General features: G+C 57.2%; 1 protein-coding gene across 1 annotated transcript; it reads left to right on the top strand.

Annotated features, from left to right (window-relative positions):
* Positions 1 to 1,533: 1,533 nt before the first annotated feature.
* Positions 1,534 to 16,506, top strand: TFAP2E (transcription factor AP-2 epsilon). The gene is made up of 7 exons (XM_065744564.1): positions 1,534 to 1,561; positions 1,674 to 2,120; positions 2,382 to 2,433; positions 12,035 to 12,257; positions 12,626 to 12,744; positions 14,376 to 14,517; positions 15,157 to 16,506. Exons 1-7 carry the CDS (start codon positions 1,535 to 1,537, stop codon positions 15,440 to 15,442), a joined length of 1,296 nt encoding a protein of 431 aa, XP_065600636.1. The 5' UTR covers position 1,534; the 3' UTR covers positions 15,443 to 16,506.
* The last annotated feature ends 2,091 nt before the right edge of the window (positions 16,507 to 18,597 follow it).

Raw genomic sequence — 18,597 nt, 5'->3', positions numbered from 1 at the left:
CGGATCTGGTGGAAAATAAACACGGAACTTTGAGGAGCAGAGCCCTTGAAAAGCAGCCGGGGGGGGGGGGGGGGGGGCGGGAGAAGGAGAGAAGTGAACAGATCGACCCCTCACAGCTCTGCACATCCCTCCTCCCTTCCCCTAAATGCCATCTTTAGCAGAAATAAATTAGAATAAATGATGAGCCTTCGCCTCCTAAAGACAGGTGGCAGGGTAATATTAAAAGAAATGAATAAAAATTCATTTAATGAGCATTGTTAATTAAACCTGGAAATCAAAGAGGTCTGAGATGTGGGAATTCAGGGGAAAAATGAAAATGAAGGGAGCTGTAGCTCGGGGCAGGAAGAGCGGAATTAAATTAAATGCAATGTGGGATTGTGTTTGTTAACGTCTATCACACATCGCGGCGTGTTACAGTTTAGGGGAAAGTGTTTGTTCTCTGCTCGCACACAAAGTGCCCTCCTCCACGAGTGGGAACTCCGGCGCGGCGATGGTCAGCGCGGTCCCGGCACGGTGAGGATGTGGGACGCGGGCAGCAGAACCACGGCACCCACGTGCGGCGAGGGCGCGTGGCCGCGTGTGCAAACGTGCCGATGCGGGTCAGTGTGCATCAGTGTCTGCATGTGTGTGTGCATCAGTGTGGGTCAGCGCGCTGCCGAGAGGACCTCAGAGCCGGAGCTACGCGCAGGGACGCGACGCTGCCACGCTGCGACCTGGAGGGAGGGCCCAGAGAGGAGGAGGGAGGGATGGAGAGGAGGAGGGAGGGATGGAGGACGGAGGGGAGGGCCGTTGGGCAGAGCAGGGAGTGCACGCCGCCGCCTGCTCCCCGCTTTCCCCTCGCTGTGCCGCGCCGCAGCGCGCTCCGTCCCGCCCGTCCCCTCGGGCAGCAGCCGGCCCCGCAGCTCCGCACGTTCCTCTCTCTCTCGTTCTGTCCCCGGTGCCCGTCGGGCAGAAGTGGGGAGCACCCCGGGGAGATCCCCGGGCTCTGTCCTGGCCCCGGGCACTGCTCCGGCAGCCGCCGTCGGGCAGAGGACTGCGGGCTGCCGCCGGAGGCCCTGACACTCCGCTCGGGTTAATAAAGTGAAACCGTCGGGCCCCGCCGCGCTCCGCACCCGCCCCCTCCCGGCCCTCGGGGTTCTCGGGGAACGCGGCCCGGGGCGGGGGGAGCCGACGTCGGGGGGTGCCCCGGGGGGGGGGGAGGGGGGACGCGGGAGCGGCGCGTGCCCGTGGGTCGCGGGAGCCGCGCTGCCGTCCGACGGCGCTGGAGCAGCCCCGGCCGCCCCTCGCCCCCTCCGCCCGTCGGGAGCCGTCGGGGCCCCACGGGAGCGGGCGGCGCGTCCCCGGCCCCGCGCACTGACGCGCGCCCCCGGCGCGGCGGGCGCGCCCCCGCCACTATAACTGGAGTGCATGGAGTCGGGGCCGGCGCAGTGGAGCGGGCGGGCGATGGGAGACGCCGCTCCGGCGGGATAGAGGGGCGGAGACGGGGGCACCCCCGGGGCCCGGCCCGCCCGGGGCTCGCCGTGGGCCCGCACAGATGCTGGTGCACAGCTACCCGGGCATGGTGAGTGCGCGCCGGGCTGGGCCGGGGGGGAGGGCAGGGGTTGGGGCCGGGATCTGGGATCCGGGACTGGGGGTCCGCTCCCCCCTCACCGCCGCTGTCTCCGCCGCCGCAGGACCGCGCCGAGGGGCTGCCCGGAGCGTCGGCCGGGGCCCGTCTGCCGCAGCTGCCCGCCCTCAACCAGGCGCCCTACGGCTCTGCTCCGCCGCTCTGCCACACTCCCGCCGCCGACTTCCAGCCGCCCTACTTCCCCCCGCCGTACCCGCAGCCGCCGCTGCCCTACCCGCAGGGCCAGGAGCCCGCTTACCCGCACCTGGCCGACCCCTACGCGGCTCTCAGCCCGCTGCACCAGCACCAGCAGCCCGCCTGGCCCCCGCAGCGCTCCCGGCAGGACGACGCGGGGCTGCTCTCGCAGACGCACCGGGCGCTGGGGCTCGACCCCCGCCGCGAGTACCCCGCCGTGCCCCGCCTGCTCCACGGGCTCCCCGACGGCGGGCACGGCCTCCCCGACGGCCCTCTGGGCCTGCACGGCCTCGGGCATCACGGCCTCGAGGAGATCCAGGTACCGGGGGCTCGGGGGGAGGACGGGGGGGTGGATCCGGTTCTGGTGCCGGGAGCGATCCCGCGTGCGGAGCGGGGCCTCGGGGCGCTCGGGCCCCCGGGCGAGGACCGTCCTGCCCCGTTACCGGGAGAGGACCGCCGCTCCGCTCCTTCCCCCGGGGCCGCCGCGGCCGAACGATTTCATCCCGCCGTGGCCCCGCGGTCGCCCCGCGCTCAGCAGCCGCGGAGCCCCCGCTGACGGCTCTTGCTTTGCTGCTTCCAGGCGGCGGACGACGGCGGGATGAACCTGCTCGATCAGTCCGTCATCAAGAAAGGTAAGAAGCCGCGGGGACGCGGCGCCGGGCCCGGCTCCTGCCCTCGGGGATTTCTTCCGTCGGGTCCCCCCGCGACAGCCGGCACCGCGCGGCTCGGGAGGGGAAAACACGGGGGAAGAACCGGCGCGGTGTCCCGGCTCCAGGGCTGCTCGGAGCTCGCTGCTACACCCGGGAGCGAAACGAACGCGGTCGGTCCCGGCGGGCCGAGCGCACGCGGCTACCGGAGAGCCCCGACGGCTGCGGGCGGTTCGTGGTTGGAGCCCCGGTGGGACCGGAGCGGTGCCGGGGATGCAGCCGCGATCCCGCAGCGCTCCGGGGAGCGGGAAGGAAGCGTTCAACGGGGCCGAGGAGGCTCCGGGCTGGAGCCCCGCACGGCCCCAGGGCTGTGCCGCCTCCTGCTCGGTTCTTCCCGACCCTTCGCTTCCAAACACGGCACCGCTGTCGCAATACTTCCACTCCGTAAGATATTTTTTCTTATTAAAACACCACCGGGGCACCGCTGGGAGCGAGAGGAGCGCGGGGGAACGATGCGCGTGCGGGGTGAGAGCCGCGTGGAGCGGCCGGGCACCGCTGTCGGCGTTTGTAACAACAACGGGTGGAGGGAGAGGACGACTAAATGTCGAAAGGTGCGGGGTCGGGACAACGTGGGGGCACCGGCGGCTGCGGGGGACGGAGAGCCCCTGCCCGGTGCGGTGCTCCCGGAGCGTTCGTGCCCCGTTCTCTACAAACGGAGCGTTCCGCGAGTTTGTGACCCACGGAACGTGAGCGCACCGTCGTTATCTGAGCTCAGATGAGAAGGAGCGAGAGGCGCTGCGCGAAATAGCGTCGCATGAGAAATGCTGGCGGTGTGCGTGAGTGCTCCGCTCCACGCGAGTTCCCTTTTGTGGGCGCGGGCGGCAGTGGGGAAAAGATGCGCTCAGGGACAGCGTTTCTCCGGAGTTCGGCTGAAATCAGCGCCCGTTTTCATTCGTTTCGGCGTCAACGCGCGCGTTTCGTTTTGTTCTGTTTAGCTTTCCCCCCTTATTCCCAAATCCCACCCCCCAAACCTTCGTTTGCCGTCGGGAGGAATTATTGCTCCGCAGTTGTGCCCGAATTCTTCGGTCTCTCCGTTCGGGTTAAAAAAGACCGCACCGAGAGCGCCGCACTGTCCCCTCCCATTCATTTTTCCTTTATTTTTTCCGCCGTGGACGGAAGAAAGGGGCGAACTCTCTCTGGGGGGTGGGGGTCCCGCGCCCCTCCCCGCCCCCTCGAAGCGTTTGTGGGATCAGCGAACGCCCGCGGACGGACGGGGCGGCCGCGGCCTCAGCGCCCTGACGGACCTCCTTTCGTGCTGAGATAACTCGTGGTGTCTTTTAATTTGATTTTAATTTTCGTTTGTTTTATTGGGATTTATTTTCCGGCTCTGCTGTGAGCTGCAGCGCGGTTCCCTTCACCGGACACGTTTTTTTCCCCCCCAATGCCGTCGGAAATATAAAAGCAGCGGCAGAAAATCCTCTTCTCGGGCGGCAGTGGAGCGGGAGGGGGTGGGGGGGTGGGGGGGTGATATCTCCTAAGAAATTCAGCCCTAAATTGCGAACTCCGCGCGGGGAGGGTGGGATTAATCCCCAATTCCTCGCGGTGCGGCCGTCGGACAGAACCGCGATGGAAATGAGTGCGGGTGGGAGCGCATCGTGGCTGTGCTCCCAAATCCTGATCGCTGCCCCCAAAGCGACCTCAGCTGCGCCGTGGGGGGGGGGCGGGGAGCGGTGCGGGACGAGGAGAGATGTGCGTGGGTACCCGCGGCTCCGCGTCCCGTGCCGACCCCGCTTAAATAAACGGCTTCGGCCGCTCGTGGTCGGGATTTGTTTTACGGGGACTGCGAGATGAGCGCTCCGCTTTGCTGCAGAAAGGGCACAGCGAGAGCGGGGAGGGGGGGAAAGCGGGGATCCCCCACCCCCACACTACGAACGGGGGATGCATCGCTCGTGGGCAAAGTGCTGCGTGGGGCGGCAAAGCTTTTCTCGCTGCTGTGGACCCGTCCGTTCTTTCTCTCTCCGTTTGAAACGCATTTCAGAAATGTTGGTTTTGTTTTTCTTTCTCTTTCCTTCTTTTTTTTTTTTTTTTTTTGTGGGGAGTCTTTTTGTGTTTTTGGGTTGGGTTGGTTTTGCTTTCCCTCCCCCCGTCCCCTCCCCGAGCGTTTGTGTGAGATCGGGGATATAATGGACGTGAAAACGTTATCGTGAGCTCTGAAAAAGTTCCGTCCGCGCTCGCGGTGTGGGATCGTCCGTCGATGAAACGCAGCGTTACTCCGTTGCGTTTCTTCGCAAAACCAAAACCAAAAACCCAAACAACAACGAAAATAAAACAACGAAACCGCAGAAAAACCCAACCCTGCAGCTCGGTCGCGAAATTAAAGAGGGCTTTTACGGCTTCTCCGTGCGCTCAGGAGCAGCAGACAGCTTTCGGCGGAGCCTTTTTATTCCGAAGGAGAATAACAAATCCCTTTCCCCAACGCGGTGCTGTCTGTAGGGATGGGGGGGAGGAGCAGCGTTGGGGGGGTCCCTGCGCTTCGCTCTCATGTCGTGTTTGTGACTCGCAGAGATTTCCACGCGAGGAATGCGGACCTGTTTGGGGAGGAAAGCTGCGCCTCGCAGGGCTGCGAGCCGCAATGGGGCAGCGGCTGTCACCGCTCAGGAACGCAGAGGGGGTGCGTGCACCGCGGGCAGTGCGAGGCCTTCCCCCCCCCTCCGTGGGTCGGGGTTGATGGCAGCAGAGCCGCATCTCTCGGCTCCATCCGTGAGCACCGCGGAGCCACATGCGGCGGCAGAAAATCCCGAAAGCGTGACACCGGCGGCAGATTAGATCGACATCATTTCCTGCGATGAGGAAGGCAGGGAATGAGGTCACCCTATAAAACACCTGGGGCTGCGAGGACTTGTTGCTGTCTGCGCTGTCGGAGCTGCTCGGGGTGGGACGGGGTGCGGTGCAGAGCTGCGCTGCGGGGCCGGGATGTGTGCTCAGCACTGCTCCCACCTCAGGACTCAGTGCATGCAGGAACACCTCCTATCAAACAGCAGAACTTGAAAGGGAGTTTTCGCTCTGAACTGCGTCCAGATCGCCGTTCCTCCATTAAAATTATATTTTTAATGTCCTGTAATTGCACCGGGATAAACCCAGGTGTGTGTGTTCATGCGAGATAACACTGGGGTGCTGGTGGAGGTGCTGGGCTCTGCCTCAGCCTTCCTGGTGCCTCCCAGGCATGTGTTATCTCCAAGTTTCATATACCTTGTCGTGACTTACTGCTTAATTAGATGTTTCTAAATGAATTTTTTAGCTTTGTTCCAAGCAAAGAGCAGCTCTTACAGGGGAGGTTCGGCAAAGCCATCTGGGGTTGCTTGTTGGCATGTGGCTGGTGAGTCAAACCGACAGCAGGGGAAGGGCTCCAGGTGGGGTTTGTCCATGGGACGGGGCTGGGGGGGGCCTGGAGGTGCTGCTGCACTGCAGTGCTTTGGTTGCAGTGCTCTGGGACCCAGCGGTGGGCGCTCAGCGTGAGCTGCTTGTGGGGAGGGACGTGGGCAGGGGGAAAAGTCAGTGCCCCGGGGGTGTCCTCCCCCGTGGGCACTGCATTGCAACCTGGCCTTTCTTCTGCTCCTTGCTGAAGTTCCCGGCCCAAACCCGGGGCTCCTGTGCTCCAATTTGTGCCAAACCTTTGCAGTTCAGCCCTTTCTGCTCGGCTTGCCCAGCAGATCCTCTCCTTCCCTTCCTCCCCTCCGTGCTGCTCGAGGTGCAGAGCAGGGCACGTTCCCCCCCTCTGTTCTTTGCTGTGTGATCCTGAGGAGTTACTCATCCTCGCTTTCCGTGTGTTTGTTTGTTTTAATTCTCCGTGGAGGAACTCCTGTGCAAACACGGACGTAACGCGTGGAGCTGCGGTGTGCTCGGCTCCGTGTGCTGCTCCGGGGCTCAGAGGGAGGTGGGGGTCACTGTGTGGCAGAGCAGGGAAGCAGAAGGGGGTGAGAGAGCTGCCGGCAATGAGCTGCACGCTGCAGCCCGACGTGGCCGGGGGGAGCAGAGCGTTCGCCCTCCCCGGGTCCTGCAGTGCGTGCTTGGGATTCCAGCAGGCCGAGGTTCCCCACCCTCTATCTCCAGCATTTATCTGGCAGCTGGCTCCGTGTGCGAGGTGCCCGAGCTCGGACGGGTCGGCCCCGGTGCTCACAGAGCTTTGGCCAAAGGGATCCGGAGCTGCTCCGGGTGCGCGGTTCTGATCCGAGCTGCCACGTGTCAGGGCGGTCACACAAGGACTGGGTATGAAGAGGAGCGTTTTTCCATGCTGCTTCACGTCGAATTTTTGCTGAAGGCTCTTCTGCCCTTCAGTAATGGAAGTGTGTTTTAACGAATGGATGCTTCCGTGGGATCCGCCGGAGTGAGACACTGCACCTTTGTTCTCCCTGCGCAGATTATGTCGATCTGAGCCGCACAGATTCAGGCGCTCCTGTAGGGAATGCAGGGGAACCTCTCAAGCGTGTTACTGCAAAATGGATTATACTGTTTGAACACATAAAGATCCCCTATACCGCCTGCCAAAACGTAATGGGAGTTTGTGCTGCTAAATGAATGGAGCTGTGATGCTGAGCGCTGCGGGGCGGCAGCGCGGTCCTTCCCTCGTTGCGGGTTCCCAGCTCCTCTCACTGCCACCCCAGGGCTCCCCATCCTCCCGGTTCCTGTCCTTCTCAGAATGTATTTTCTACACTGTGAATCAGTTTTTTTTTTTTTCTGTACAAAAAGAGGCAGAGCTGCTTCGATCCGCCCAGGAATCCGAGAATCAAAAGTGGGACCCAGGTCCTTTACTGTTTGTTCCTGTGGGGCTTTGGGCACGAGCTGGGAGGACATTGCTCACGTTGCTGCCTTCCAGTGGGACGTTCCCAGTGCTCCCATCAACGAGCACAGCGCAGTCCCTACAACCAGGCACAGCTGCTCCCCACATCCACTACAGATTCTGAAGGAGCGTTTGAGGCCGAGCTGCTGCGCAGTGGCAGAGATGCCTCAGCTGCAGGAGTTGCAACAAGTGCAGTGGTTGCACATCTCTTGCTCCTCACCTCCCCGGTCCCGAAGGAGCTTTTGGAAAGGTCTGGGTGGGTTTTGTGGCTGCGTGTCCCCACAGCACGGCACTGGGTGCAGGGGGAGGCTGCGGGAAGAGGTGCGGGGAGGGAAATGGCCGTGGATGTCACACAGCACTTTGTGGCGGAGCTCGTCGCTCAACCTATTGATTTGCATTGGCGGTGTAATGACACGCAGGGAGCTTTGCATGGGCCGGGCAGCTGTGCCGGGCGCTGTCCCGTGGGAACGCTGCGGGCACTGAGGATCTGTCCCCCTCTGAGGGTCCCAGCTCCGCTCCCTATCGCAGCACAGCCATCTGGAAAGCCCAGAGATAAAACCCAGATTCTTTCTGTCCTTCCATTTGAAAAGGCCTCCGAGCCGATTCCTAGAGAGGCTCTTTGACGTGGGGACGCGATTCAGGTGGTGCATTCGAGATAAAGAAAATACCTGCACAACCCCTCTGGGAAGAAAGGATAATTACAGAGCGCGGTTTGAAATATGGCCCGTGGCTCTGACCTCCTTCCCGGCCCCTCCATAAATACCTCTGCGCTGAAGCATGAGGAAATGGCAGGAGCTGAACTGCGCACCTCCTCCGGAGCAGGCAGGAGCTGCTGCCTCTGGCTCACACCCACACGCAGACACTGCCTGATGGATGGATGGATCTCGGGCTTATAATTTACATCAGAGGCATTCAAACAAAGGTTGGGTTGCTTCGCTGGGAGCTCTCCCTGGCAGACAGCCCCACACGGCCCCTTTGCTTCTCTGCAGCTCTGCTCCTCCAGCAGCCTCACGGTTCTGCATGCAGAGCAGTGCACCCAGCTGCAGGGAGAGCTGCAGCAATGGGCACAGCTGCAGGGAGCAGAGCCCGGGCTCAGGGTTCAGTGCCATCTCCATGCATCGGTGGCCTCAGCTCGCCCCTCCTGCAGTGAGCATGGCAGCAGGATGCAGCATGCGATGGGAGCAGCTGGAAGGGTTGCCCATGGTGCTGGTTGGAGGGCTGAGGTGCTCCTTTAGGAGGTGGAGGTGGGAGGTTGCCCCAGAGCAAGCGGGCTCCGGGGGTTCAGCTGAGAGTGTGTTAGATGTGATCTGAGCTTTAGCACACTCTGCTCTGAGAGGGATGTTGTAATGAAACTGCCAGCATCTGATGGTCCAGCGGCGCCGAGGAGGAGGATGTGCCTGTAATGGATGTGAGGGAGGAGGAAACCAGACCTGTCTGACGTGTCTTCCCTCTGGACTTGCTTTTCCTTTCGCAGCACCGTGAGCTTCAGCTGGCCCCGGAGCCAAGCAACTAATGCCATAAGCCATTGGATTGCCAGGAACCCCACGTCTCCCTGCTTGGAAATGATTTTGCAAGCAGGTTGCACGATTCAATATTTCACCCTTTTTTTGGTCTTTTTGGAGGCAAGATCTCTTTGCCCGTGCAACCCGAGCCGTCTGTGTGCCATCAGCACCAGCACAGGGACGTGGTGCAGTGGGGACAGCAGCTCCCTTCAGTGAGCACTGCTGTCCCTGCCCTGGGACACTGCGCTGTGCCTCTCCTCACCCACAGTGCATCCTTCTGAAAGAAGGAGCTGCTTTCACCTGGGCTCACATGGCAAGTTTGGTGCTGTGTCAGCACATCCCTGTGCTGCAAATGCTGTTATCTCCCTTTTGTTGATGTCTGCGCTGTGGGGGTGACCTCGGGGTCCTGTGTGGCACCGGGGAGCTCTGGCAGCTGGTGCTGAGCCCCGTGCAAGGACGGTGCCTCGAGAAATACGCCGTTATTTCGAAGCACTGGAAGGAATCTGGAGCTCCAGAAGCACAGCACACAGTAACCAGTTTTCTCGAGTTACTGCCCCGTGTTTAGGAAGTGCTGTACAACCTGGACTGCTCCCGCAGTGCGTTCAGGTCGTGCTCGTATGGCTGACCCCCGGGAAATCACTGAACGTGTTCGGCTGTCCCCAGCTGCTGTGAGGCTGCAGCTCCAGGGGCACCGCTATGGGTTCAGGGTGGAGTGGGGCGATTGCTGTTCTGTGAGCTCTTCCCATCCTGAGGAGCTCCTGAGCAGCCCAGGGATCGTATCCTGCACTGAGCTGACCCGAGCACAGCCATGCCATGGGGTGGGCAACAGCATCCTGGGCTGGGGTGGGCTCATCCATCGGGGAAGGGGACGAGCACCCAAACCGTACCCGAGCAGTTTGTGTGTGATGTGCAGCCTCTTCCCCATTCCAGTGCATTTCTGCCCCAGATGCTGCTGTCCCTCGTCTCATTCTCTGCTCCCCTTGGGGACTGCTCACCCACTGGGGGCAGGGGTCCCCGAGCACGAGCCCAGTAGAGCTCACATCCCAGCGTGGTGACCCCGATGCCACATCCCCACTCCCATCCATTCCATCTGCCAAGTGCTGGCGGGGCTCAGCTCCGAGCGCGTCTCACCGCGTCCTGATGGCGTGGCACTCAGCTCTGCCATCGTGTCCCCTCCCTGTGCCCCACACCACAGGTGACACGCTGGCTGCCACCCCGGTCTCACGCTTCCTTTTGTCTGCAGGCTGGCTCAGGTGCTCCGATCACCTGCTGCTTGCAGGAGCGGGGAAGCAGCAACTGAAGATCGAGGGGGACTTTTGGTTTACTCAGATGACAAGAGACAATTTTGCTTCCCCCAAAGCCAAGGAAACAAAGCTGTCAGGCTTTAATGGTAGCTTGTCTCCCTCCTGCAGCATGTTTATGGGCAAACAAGCTGCAGAGCAGACCAGGCAAACTGCAGGTGAGGCCAAATCACAATCGTTAATAATTAATGGCGACCGTGGCTTTGTTTATCCTTGTATGGAGGCGATGCTGTGCGATGGATGCAGCGCAGGTCCGTGCCGGGGCTGCCCCTGTCCCTGCACGTGCTGGGGCTGTGCTGGTGCCCACAGCAGGGTTGCTCCGGGCAGCTCCCCGTGGGGTTGTTTCGGACTGTAGGGTCGTTCCTTAAAATGCCACCGTGTCTTTTCAAAGTGTGTCCCCACACCACCACCCCACTGTGCCCACTGCGCTCGGAGCGATGTGCCAACGCGTGCCCCGCGCTCTGTGCTCCATCCTATGGCAGTGCTCTGCAGCACTCGGTGCTGCTGCCACCCGGGTTGGCCTCGTCCCCATGTGCCCCATTCCAGGGACACGCGTGGCACAGCATGGCCCCTATCTCCTGCATGTCACCCTCGTGTGCACGCAGCTCCCTGGCCATGCATGCAAGCTCGGGCGCACGGCACCGCATGATCCCAGGCATGCAGGAATGTGTCTGTCCGTGTGTGAGTGATGCAGAGTGCTCCCCAGGCTGTGGGGTCTGGCTGTGGGGTGGCCCCTCTGCAGCATCCACCGTGTGCCCGGCCCTGACGCACGCCTCTGCAGTAATGCATGGATGTTTGCGAAACTTGCTCTGCCTTTTTATGTCGAGGCTAATTTAGAGACAAACACAACCTGTTCCAGGGCCCTGAGAGAGAACTTTGAAGTTGCTTCTTCCTGAAAATAGCTCTGGTTTCCTCTGTCCCGTGGTGACGTTGCTGTGATTCCCTTCCAGCAGCAGTGGGAGCGGTGCATTGCGCCCTTCAGTCCCTGGCCGTGCCCAGGTCCCATGCTGAGAGGGAGCTTCGCTCATTCCCATTCATCTTTCAGCCATTTTTATGTAACACGTGCCCCTTTTTTATTGCCACGCCAGCAAGTCGTGAAGCTGCAAGTACAATACGCTGATTGTGAGCGTCCAGGTCCGACCCACGTAGCCTTCCCCATTAATTTTCGGGGTTTGTGTTTCATTTGGGGCATGTGTGTTTCCTTTAGAAACCCCGCGTTGCCTGCCATGTGCGTGGCTCCATGGAGCGACCATTGCAGGGGAACCACAGGGAATGCCAGGGCCGAACCGATGCGGAGCGATGCCCCTGTGCCATTGGCAGTCCCCTTTTGGCTTCATTGAAGACCTGCTTTATTATTTTTTTTTCCAGAATTGCATTGGTTATTCATTTCAGAATGTAAAAGCTGAAGAGGTTTGGCACTAGTTTCAGCCAGAGCTTTATAACCCGTAAACCTTTGCTGCGTCTCAGAGCGTTTCTTGCTGGGAGGAGTGCCCGTGCCCCCAGTGCCTGTCCAACTGCTCTGCTCACTGATGCTGCCCATGAGCAGAAGGAAGTTCTGCTGGGTTTACTGGGGTTTGAGCTCTTTGAGCTCCCTTTGTGGGGCTGATGCCTTTCCCTGGTTCCCATGTCCCTGTCCCAGCACCTCCCAGCTCTGTGCAGGGCAGTGGGGCCGTGGGCAGACCCCGCTCTTCCCAGAGACCAACCCAAAACCCCGGGTTTAATTGCACCAGGGCGGGAGGCGTGGGAAAGCAGGTGAGAGCAGAACCCGGGCTTCTTCCATTATGCTTTTTTCTTTTTCTTTGGTTTGGCTTCATCAACCTCACCTCTCTTTTCCTTCATTGAGGAGCACACGAACCCACGTCATGGCTTCAGCTGCGGACGTGCTTCCCAAGCTCTGCCCTCTGAAGCCTGCTCTCCTCTCTTCTCTTCCTTTTCCTGCCCCGCAGTGCCCATCCCCTCGAAGGCCAACGGCACCATTCCCTCCCTGATGAACAAGGACGGGCTGATCGGAGGGGTGACGAACCCCAACGAGGTCTTCTGCTCGGTGCCCGGCCGCCTCTCGCTGCTCAGCTCCACCTCCAAGTACAAGGTGACGGTGGGGGAGGTGCAGAGGCGGCTCTCCCCCCCCGAGTGCCTCAACGCCTCCCTCCTCGGCGGGGTCCTTCGCAGGTAAGGGCGGGGGTGAGGAATTGCTGCTGTGTGGTTGGCTGGGAAATGGCCTTCTTGTTGCTTTCCCTTTTTTCCCTCCAAACCTGAAAGCTTAAGCTGGAATCTGGAGAGCTGTGGACGCCCCGCTCTTGGAGGTGCCCAAGTCCACGTTGGATGGGGCTGTGGCAAGTCTTCCCTCAAGGGAAGGGGGCCTAGTGCTTGATTTAGTGGCTGGTAACCAGCCCTCAGCCAGGGCTTGGAGCCAGATGTCCTCGAAGGCCCTTCCAACCCAACTCATTCCACGATTCTACGATGACCCTATGAATTATGGTTATTCTATAACGTGAATGGTGACATCATCCTTTTCCTTCCTCCCTTTCTCTTTCCAGAGCAAAATCAAAAAACGGGGGTCGGTGTTTAAGGGAAAGGTTAGAGAAAATCGGCCTCAATCTGCCCGCGGGACGGCGCAAAGCTGCCAACGTCACCCTGCTGACATCGCTGGTGGAAGGTAAGAGCCCCGGCGAGACGGGAGTGCCGAAACTCCAACACCCCTCATTTGCAGCTTTCCACAAATGAGAGCACTTAAAGCAAAGCATGCAGCGGTCACCGCTGGGACTGGAAGTGCCCCGTGTCGCTCTCTGCGCTGACTGAGACTCATCTGTCCTCTGAAACAGAGACATTTCTGTTGGAGCAGTCGGAGCCCATTTGGGAAAAGGCATTTGGGACTTGAACGGGGCAGAACGTGGCAGCTGCGAGCTCCCTGCTGGCCATCCCTCAATCCTCTGCGAAGCATTGGTCACTGACCACGTCCCCGAGTGCCACACGGAGCGGTGCTGCCCGTTGGGTTGGTCCCCTCCCACCTTTGGCACTATGGAAATGACGACGTCGTGCCGCATCTTTGGAGAAAAGGACGCAGACAAACGCAGTGACACTCCAGAACCCATTGTGTCCGTGCCCAGCGTGCTGGAGGCAGCTGCCCGCACATTCTGAATAGAAAATCATCTCCATTGTTGCCAGCAAATTAAATGACCCGCTTCATTAGGCGGAGGTTGTTACCGAGGGCAGTTGGTTTGTGCTGAATGAAAGGCTGATTTCCATTAAAAGAAAAGAAAGAGAAGAATGGAAGAAAGAAAGGAAGGACTAAACGTACTGTCTGATTTCAGGTGGCTGCCGATGTTTTGGTTACCAGCTCGTGGTAAATAAATAGTGGTGCCATTGGTGCTCGCTGGATATCATCTGCAAGTCAGAGGAGTTCCACTCAGACGAAGGTGTTACGGCACTGTCATTGCACACAGAAATGGATTGGTCCTCCTGCACCCCGGGCACCTCCTTCTCAGATGTTTGCTGCCTCGCTTTCGTCCTTCTCCCCACTGCCTTCCCCACTTTTTGTGTGACAAGAACTCTTCTTCAGCAGTTGTTACACTTTGTTTTCTAACACACAAACGACCACAGTTCCGATTCTCTAAGTTTACCTGATCTGCTGCTCCTTTGGAGGTGGAAGTAAAAGTGGAAGCAGCAGCTCTGTGTGGGAAGCACAGGCACGTTCCCTGTGACACAGCTCTGCAGATCACCCCCAGGAGCTGGGAGGGCTGTGTTGGGATCTGGGTTAATGCTATCAGGATGGATGGCCTCATGTGTGTGAGCCTCAGGGGGCACATCCAATTAGCTCTGCCTGCCCGAGCAGGATTTCGGGTGCTGGATGTGATCGATTGCCATCAGCTCTGATTATTTCCAGGGGGACGCCTGGAGATGGATCAATTCCACCCATGGGTGGGCTCTTCCAGGGGTGATGGATATGAGGCCACACACCCAGTCCAAGGGCCCTGCTTGCTAAGGTCTCTTTTCACTCTCCTTTTAAGTCACCAATGGAAGGGACCAGCTTCTGTTTGGAGATGGCCATAGTTTGTTTGGAGCCACGTGCACTAGTTGTCTTATAGATAGATATGGGAAACCCTTAGTGGTGTCCATCAGCTTGAGAGCCAGAGGTGGAGAGGGCTCCCGAGTGACAGTTGAGGAAGTAGAGCTCCCCAACTCCAGCAGAAATAAACCCTGACAGTGCCACATCTGAAGCTGTTGCAGGAAATATTCCCTTTGGGTCATTTGGTGCTGACACAGCGTGTGATTCTGTCCCACCTGCAGGTGAAGCCGTCCACCTGGCACGGGATTTTGGCTACGTGTGTGAAACAGAGTTCCCAGCCAAGGCAGCGGCGGAGTACCTGTGCCGACAGCACTCCGACCCCACGGAGCTCCACACCAGGAAGAACATGCTGCTGGCCACCAAGTGAGTGCTGCAGCAGGTCGGACTCCAGCCGTGGTGCAGGGGCAGCCCCTAAAGCTTTGCTTTCTGCAGGGTGGACGTGGTTGCATTGCTGCACGCAGCCAGACCTGGTCGGGGCTCTGAGCAACCTGATGGGAGCTGCAGATGTCCCTGTTCAATTTGAATCAAAGAATCATTCTGGTTGGGAAAGCCCTTTAAGATCACCAAGTCCAATCCTGATCCACCCCCTCCATATCCACTGACCATGTCCCCAAGTGCTACATCTCCATGGTTCTGAACACCTCCAGGGACGGTGACCCACTCCCTGGGCAGCCTGTCTCAGTGCATCACTGCTCTTCTGAGAGGAATGCTTTGTAGTATCCAACCTTTTCCCCAGAGGCTGATCACTTTTGCCACAACTTCTTTCAGGTCTGTAGGGAGCAACGGGATGGTCTTGATACTCCTCATCTCGAGATCGAACCATCCCAGTTCCCCAAGCTGCTCCCCATTAGTCCTGCCTTCCAGACCCCTCGCAGCTCTGTTGCCCTTCTCTGGATGCACTCTGACACCTCAATGTCCTTCTTGTCACGCATGCAGCTGGACCAGATGACTCTTAAAGATCCCTTCCAACTCAAACCATGACCCTCCAACTTTCTCTTCCAGGCAAATTTGCAAAGAGTTTGCAGACTTGATAGCTCAGGACCGCTCTCCGCTGGGGAACAGCCGCCCATCGCTGATCCTGGAGCCGGGTGTGCAGAGCTGCCTGACTCATTTCAGCCTGATCACGCACGGCTTCGGCGGCCCGGCCATCTGCGCCGCGCTGACGGCCTTCCAGAACTACCTGGTGGAGTCCCTCAAGGGGCTGGATAAAATGTTCCTCAGCAGCACGGGGAACGGGCACACCGGAGACTCCAAAGCGTCAGAGAAGGAAGCGAAGCATCGGAAGTGAAGTGCTGACCCCATTCCCTGCCCGGGGAGCTCCCATCGCCGGAGGAAGGTCGGCGGTGCCGGGAGGACCTGGTGTGGCGCTCCCTGAACCGCTCCATTTGAACTGGGGGTGAAACGTGTAACTCAAACAACAAAAAGAGAAACGATTGACGTTTAGGAGGAAGAAGGCAACTCCGTTGTCGGACGTGGTGAGGAGGAGAAATTAAGCCAGTTTGATGGCTTTTTAGTTTTGCCTTTTTTGGTTTTTTTACTTTTAAATCACGGATGCAGGAAGCCAAGTCATGTGCAATTGTTTTCTTTTTTAGTTTTTCTTTCTTTCTTTCTTTTTTAAAGCCCATAATAAAATCCTGACGCTCTCCAGGAATTTGTTGAGTGAAGAACTGAGATGAGCGAGCAAAGGCCGCCCCAGTGCCAGGAGCAGGGGCTCAAGTGGCAGAGGGCATAGGGCTGTGCTTGGATCTGTCAGCTGGCTTTGGGCAAACACCCAGGAAACCTTCCTATTTCTTCCTATTTCCCCATCCTACAGCCCAGTCCTAAAGCCAGGACAGGAGAAAACTTCCAGCTTTGGATTTGAAGCGGTTTCAGGCTTCGTTTTGCAGAGTACCCACGATGCTCCCAGTGGGGACGAAGCAGGAACGCCGAGCCCAGGACTTGCTGCAACTCCACAACCCGCAGAGAACAGCACACGAGTTTTTAAAATTATTATTAATATTAATAATAATGAATTAAGCACAAGGAGCAGAACTTGAACCAGGCCAAACTGAACTGTTCTAAATCTGTACATATTTATTTATGTGTAATTAAATCTGAAAGTTTTAAAGTGTCCAGTGCGAGTTATTTATATCAAATTGAGTTGCTTATTTGTTTTTTGTTTTTTGTTTTTTTTTTTTTTTGAAGATGGTTTTTCTGCCATTAGAAATGGGAATGAAGTTTTGGATACACAAAACTGTAGCATGGACGAGATAGGCTGTGATAAGGGTAGAAGTTCCGCAGGATTTTGTACTTGCTGTTGTTTCTCTTGATGCTGCAATAGATGTACAACACCCACACTGCAATGTCATTCTCATTACCTTAATAAACCTCTTTTTATTTGAAGAAAGCACCTCCACCGTCTTTGTGAACAAGGGTCCTTCTGCCTCTGTGGCTGAACCTTGAAGCAGTTGTGTAGAGTTAAGGACTCCCTCCAGTTCTGTGGCTGATACGTGTCCGATCTGTGATGCCAACCAAGAGAAAGTTGAGGGAATGGCACTCCAGGGGAGCAGATGTGGCAATGGCGTTTGGCAAAACCAAAGAGGGGTCGTTGTTGAGAACGTTTGCAGCCTTCCCACCACACCTGTGGCTATCACAGCTTGAGAGCAGGCAGCTGGGCACAGCTCTCAACCTGCATGGCACAGATTACGCTGCAAAGTTCTCCAAATTTTATCCATCAGTTTCTTCTGGAGGCTGCAGAAGAGGACATTGATAACTGAGAAATAATCCAATGGGTCCCAGAAGGAGCCACAGGCGTCCAGAGGGACCCCTGTGTCAACAAGAACACTTCATGTACTCACGTAGTCTGTGGGGATGGCTGAGTCAGAAGCTTGCACCTAAATACTCCCTTCTGAAACTTACGTGGGGATGCACATAAACTGGGAATCAGATTGGAAATGTCCCTTGGTATGAAGCTTACAAAAACAAAAGCCTAAATGACAGGCTCTGCACGTCTGGCTTCGCTCCGGACCTTCCCAAAGGAAGGAGGAGAAGCCAGGGAGCAGAATGGAAATCCTAGAACCACATTAGACACTTGTCTACACTTCAAAGCTATTTTGGATAATGCAGGGTGTGAGCTGAGAGCACAGAAGTCATTCCTATATAAAATTATTCCAAAATAGGAGTGGCCTGCTCTGCATCATAATCCATTTTAAACATGGATTATGATAAAGGAGAACAAGGTGCTTTTGTGTTAAGAGTACAGGTTTCCCCTCCGCAGAGCTGCTTAGCATAACTATCCTGAAATAATTCCATGTGCAGACATCCCATGGCACATGGTATCAGAGAACAAACTGCCGTCCGATACATGATGAAAGTGTGTGCACACTAATATTAAAGAGTGAAATACTTCATAATGTAATCATGTTGTGAACACTTGACTTCGTTAGGGCATTCTTTGAATATCAAGTAACACTTAGGCACAGCAGCGATGAGCAACCCAGACAGAGAATCAGGATATGCCTACAGTAATTACATACCACGTCCATCAGGCGAAAAAAATACCTCTCTCCTCATTTTCCTCTGCAAGTCTTTTGAATGCTTTATGAGGCGTTTTAACAGTCTGGTGCCTGAAAGGCCAGGATGCCACCAATTACCCTGTAATGGGAAGGACGTTTGATGATTTGGATTCACTTGTTGATTTTGCCACGGATGTTCAGGACTGACAGTGGACATGTCACGTGGGGTCAGCTTCTGAAGGCACTGAGACTTCCCGAATGGGCTGAGATTTCAGGCTTTCTGCATGCACACATCTTCATCCAGGAAGAGCACAGCTTTCAGGTTGTGCCAGGCCAGTTTTGTTTGCACACTGATGCTGGAGTTCCCCTCCCCAGGACACTGTCAAACGAGGCCATGTCCTGGTGCGTTCTTTGCCTTTACATCCTAAGAGAAAAGGGCTTTTCACACAATTTGGGGCTCCACCCTGCTATAAATTCCCATAGAGAATAGAAATCGTGGGAAAATACGTGGGATTGTGTCAAGGAGTAAAAATAGACTTAGGCTCATGGCTTCTACCCTTGTCGCAGAGCATTGTGGAATTCCAATCCTAAAGGGGAAGTTTAAAAGAAAAAAAAATTCTTTTTCTAATTAATTTTGAATGGATGACAAGTCCAGGGAAACCACATGGCAATCCTTGAGGAGTGAAAAAGAGAACACTAATGAGATTTCTTCGTTCCCCTACAGTCAGCTATCCCAAGGGTGAACTCTAACACAAACATGCAGAGGCCGTGCGTTGGCATTCTGCATGGCTTTGGATAAACTAAATAATTACCTTTAAGTAGGCAACCTTAAAAGCAACACAGTAATAACAGCTCTCCATACTAAAACAGCACAACGAACAGACTTTGCTGACCTGTAGTTAATGCATTCTTTCATATATGAGAGAGTTCATTAAGTTTCAGACTTTAC

Source organism: Cyrtonyx montezumae, unplaced genomic scaffold, assembly GCF_038088225.1.
Source record: "Cyrtonyx montezumae isolate F1298 unplaced genomic scaffold, pur_monq_1.0 scaffold_31, whole genome shotgun sequence".
NCBI classification, from domain to species: domain Eukaryota; kingdom Metazoa; phylum Chordata; class Aves; order Galliformes; family Odontophoridae; genus Cyrtonyx; species Cyrtonyx montezumae.
Note: the sequence above shows the minus strand (reverse complement) of the source record. Positions and strands in the feature narration are given on the sequence as shown.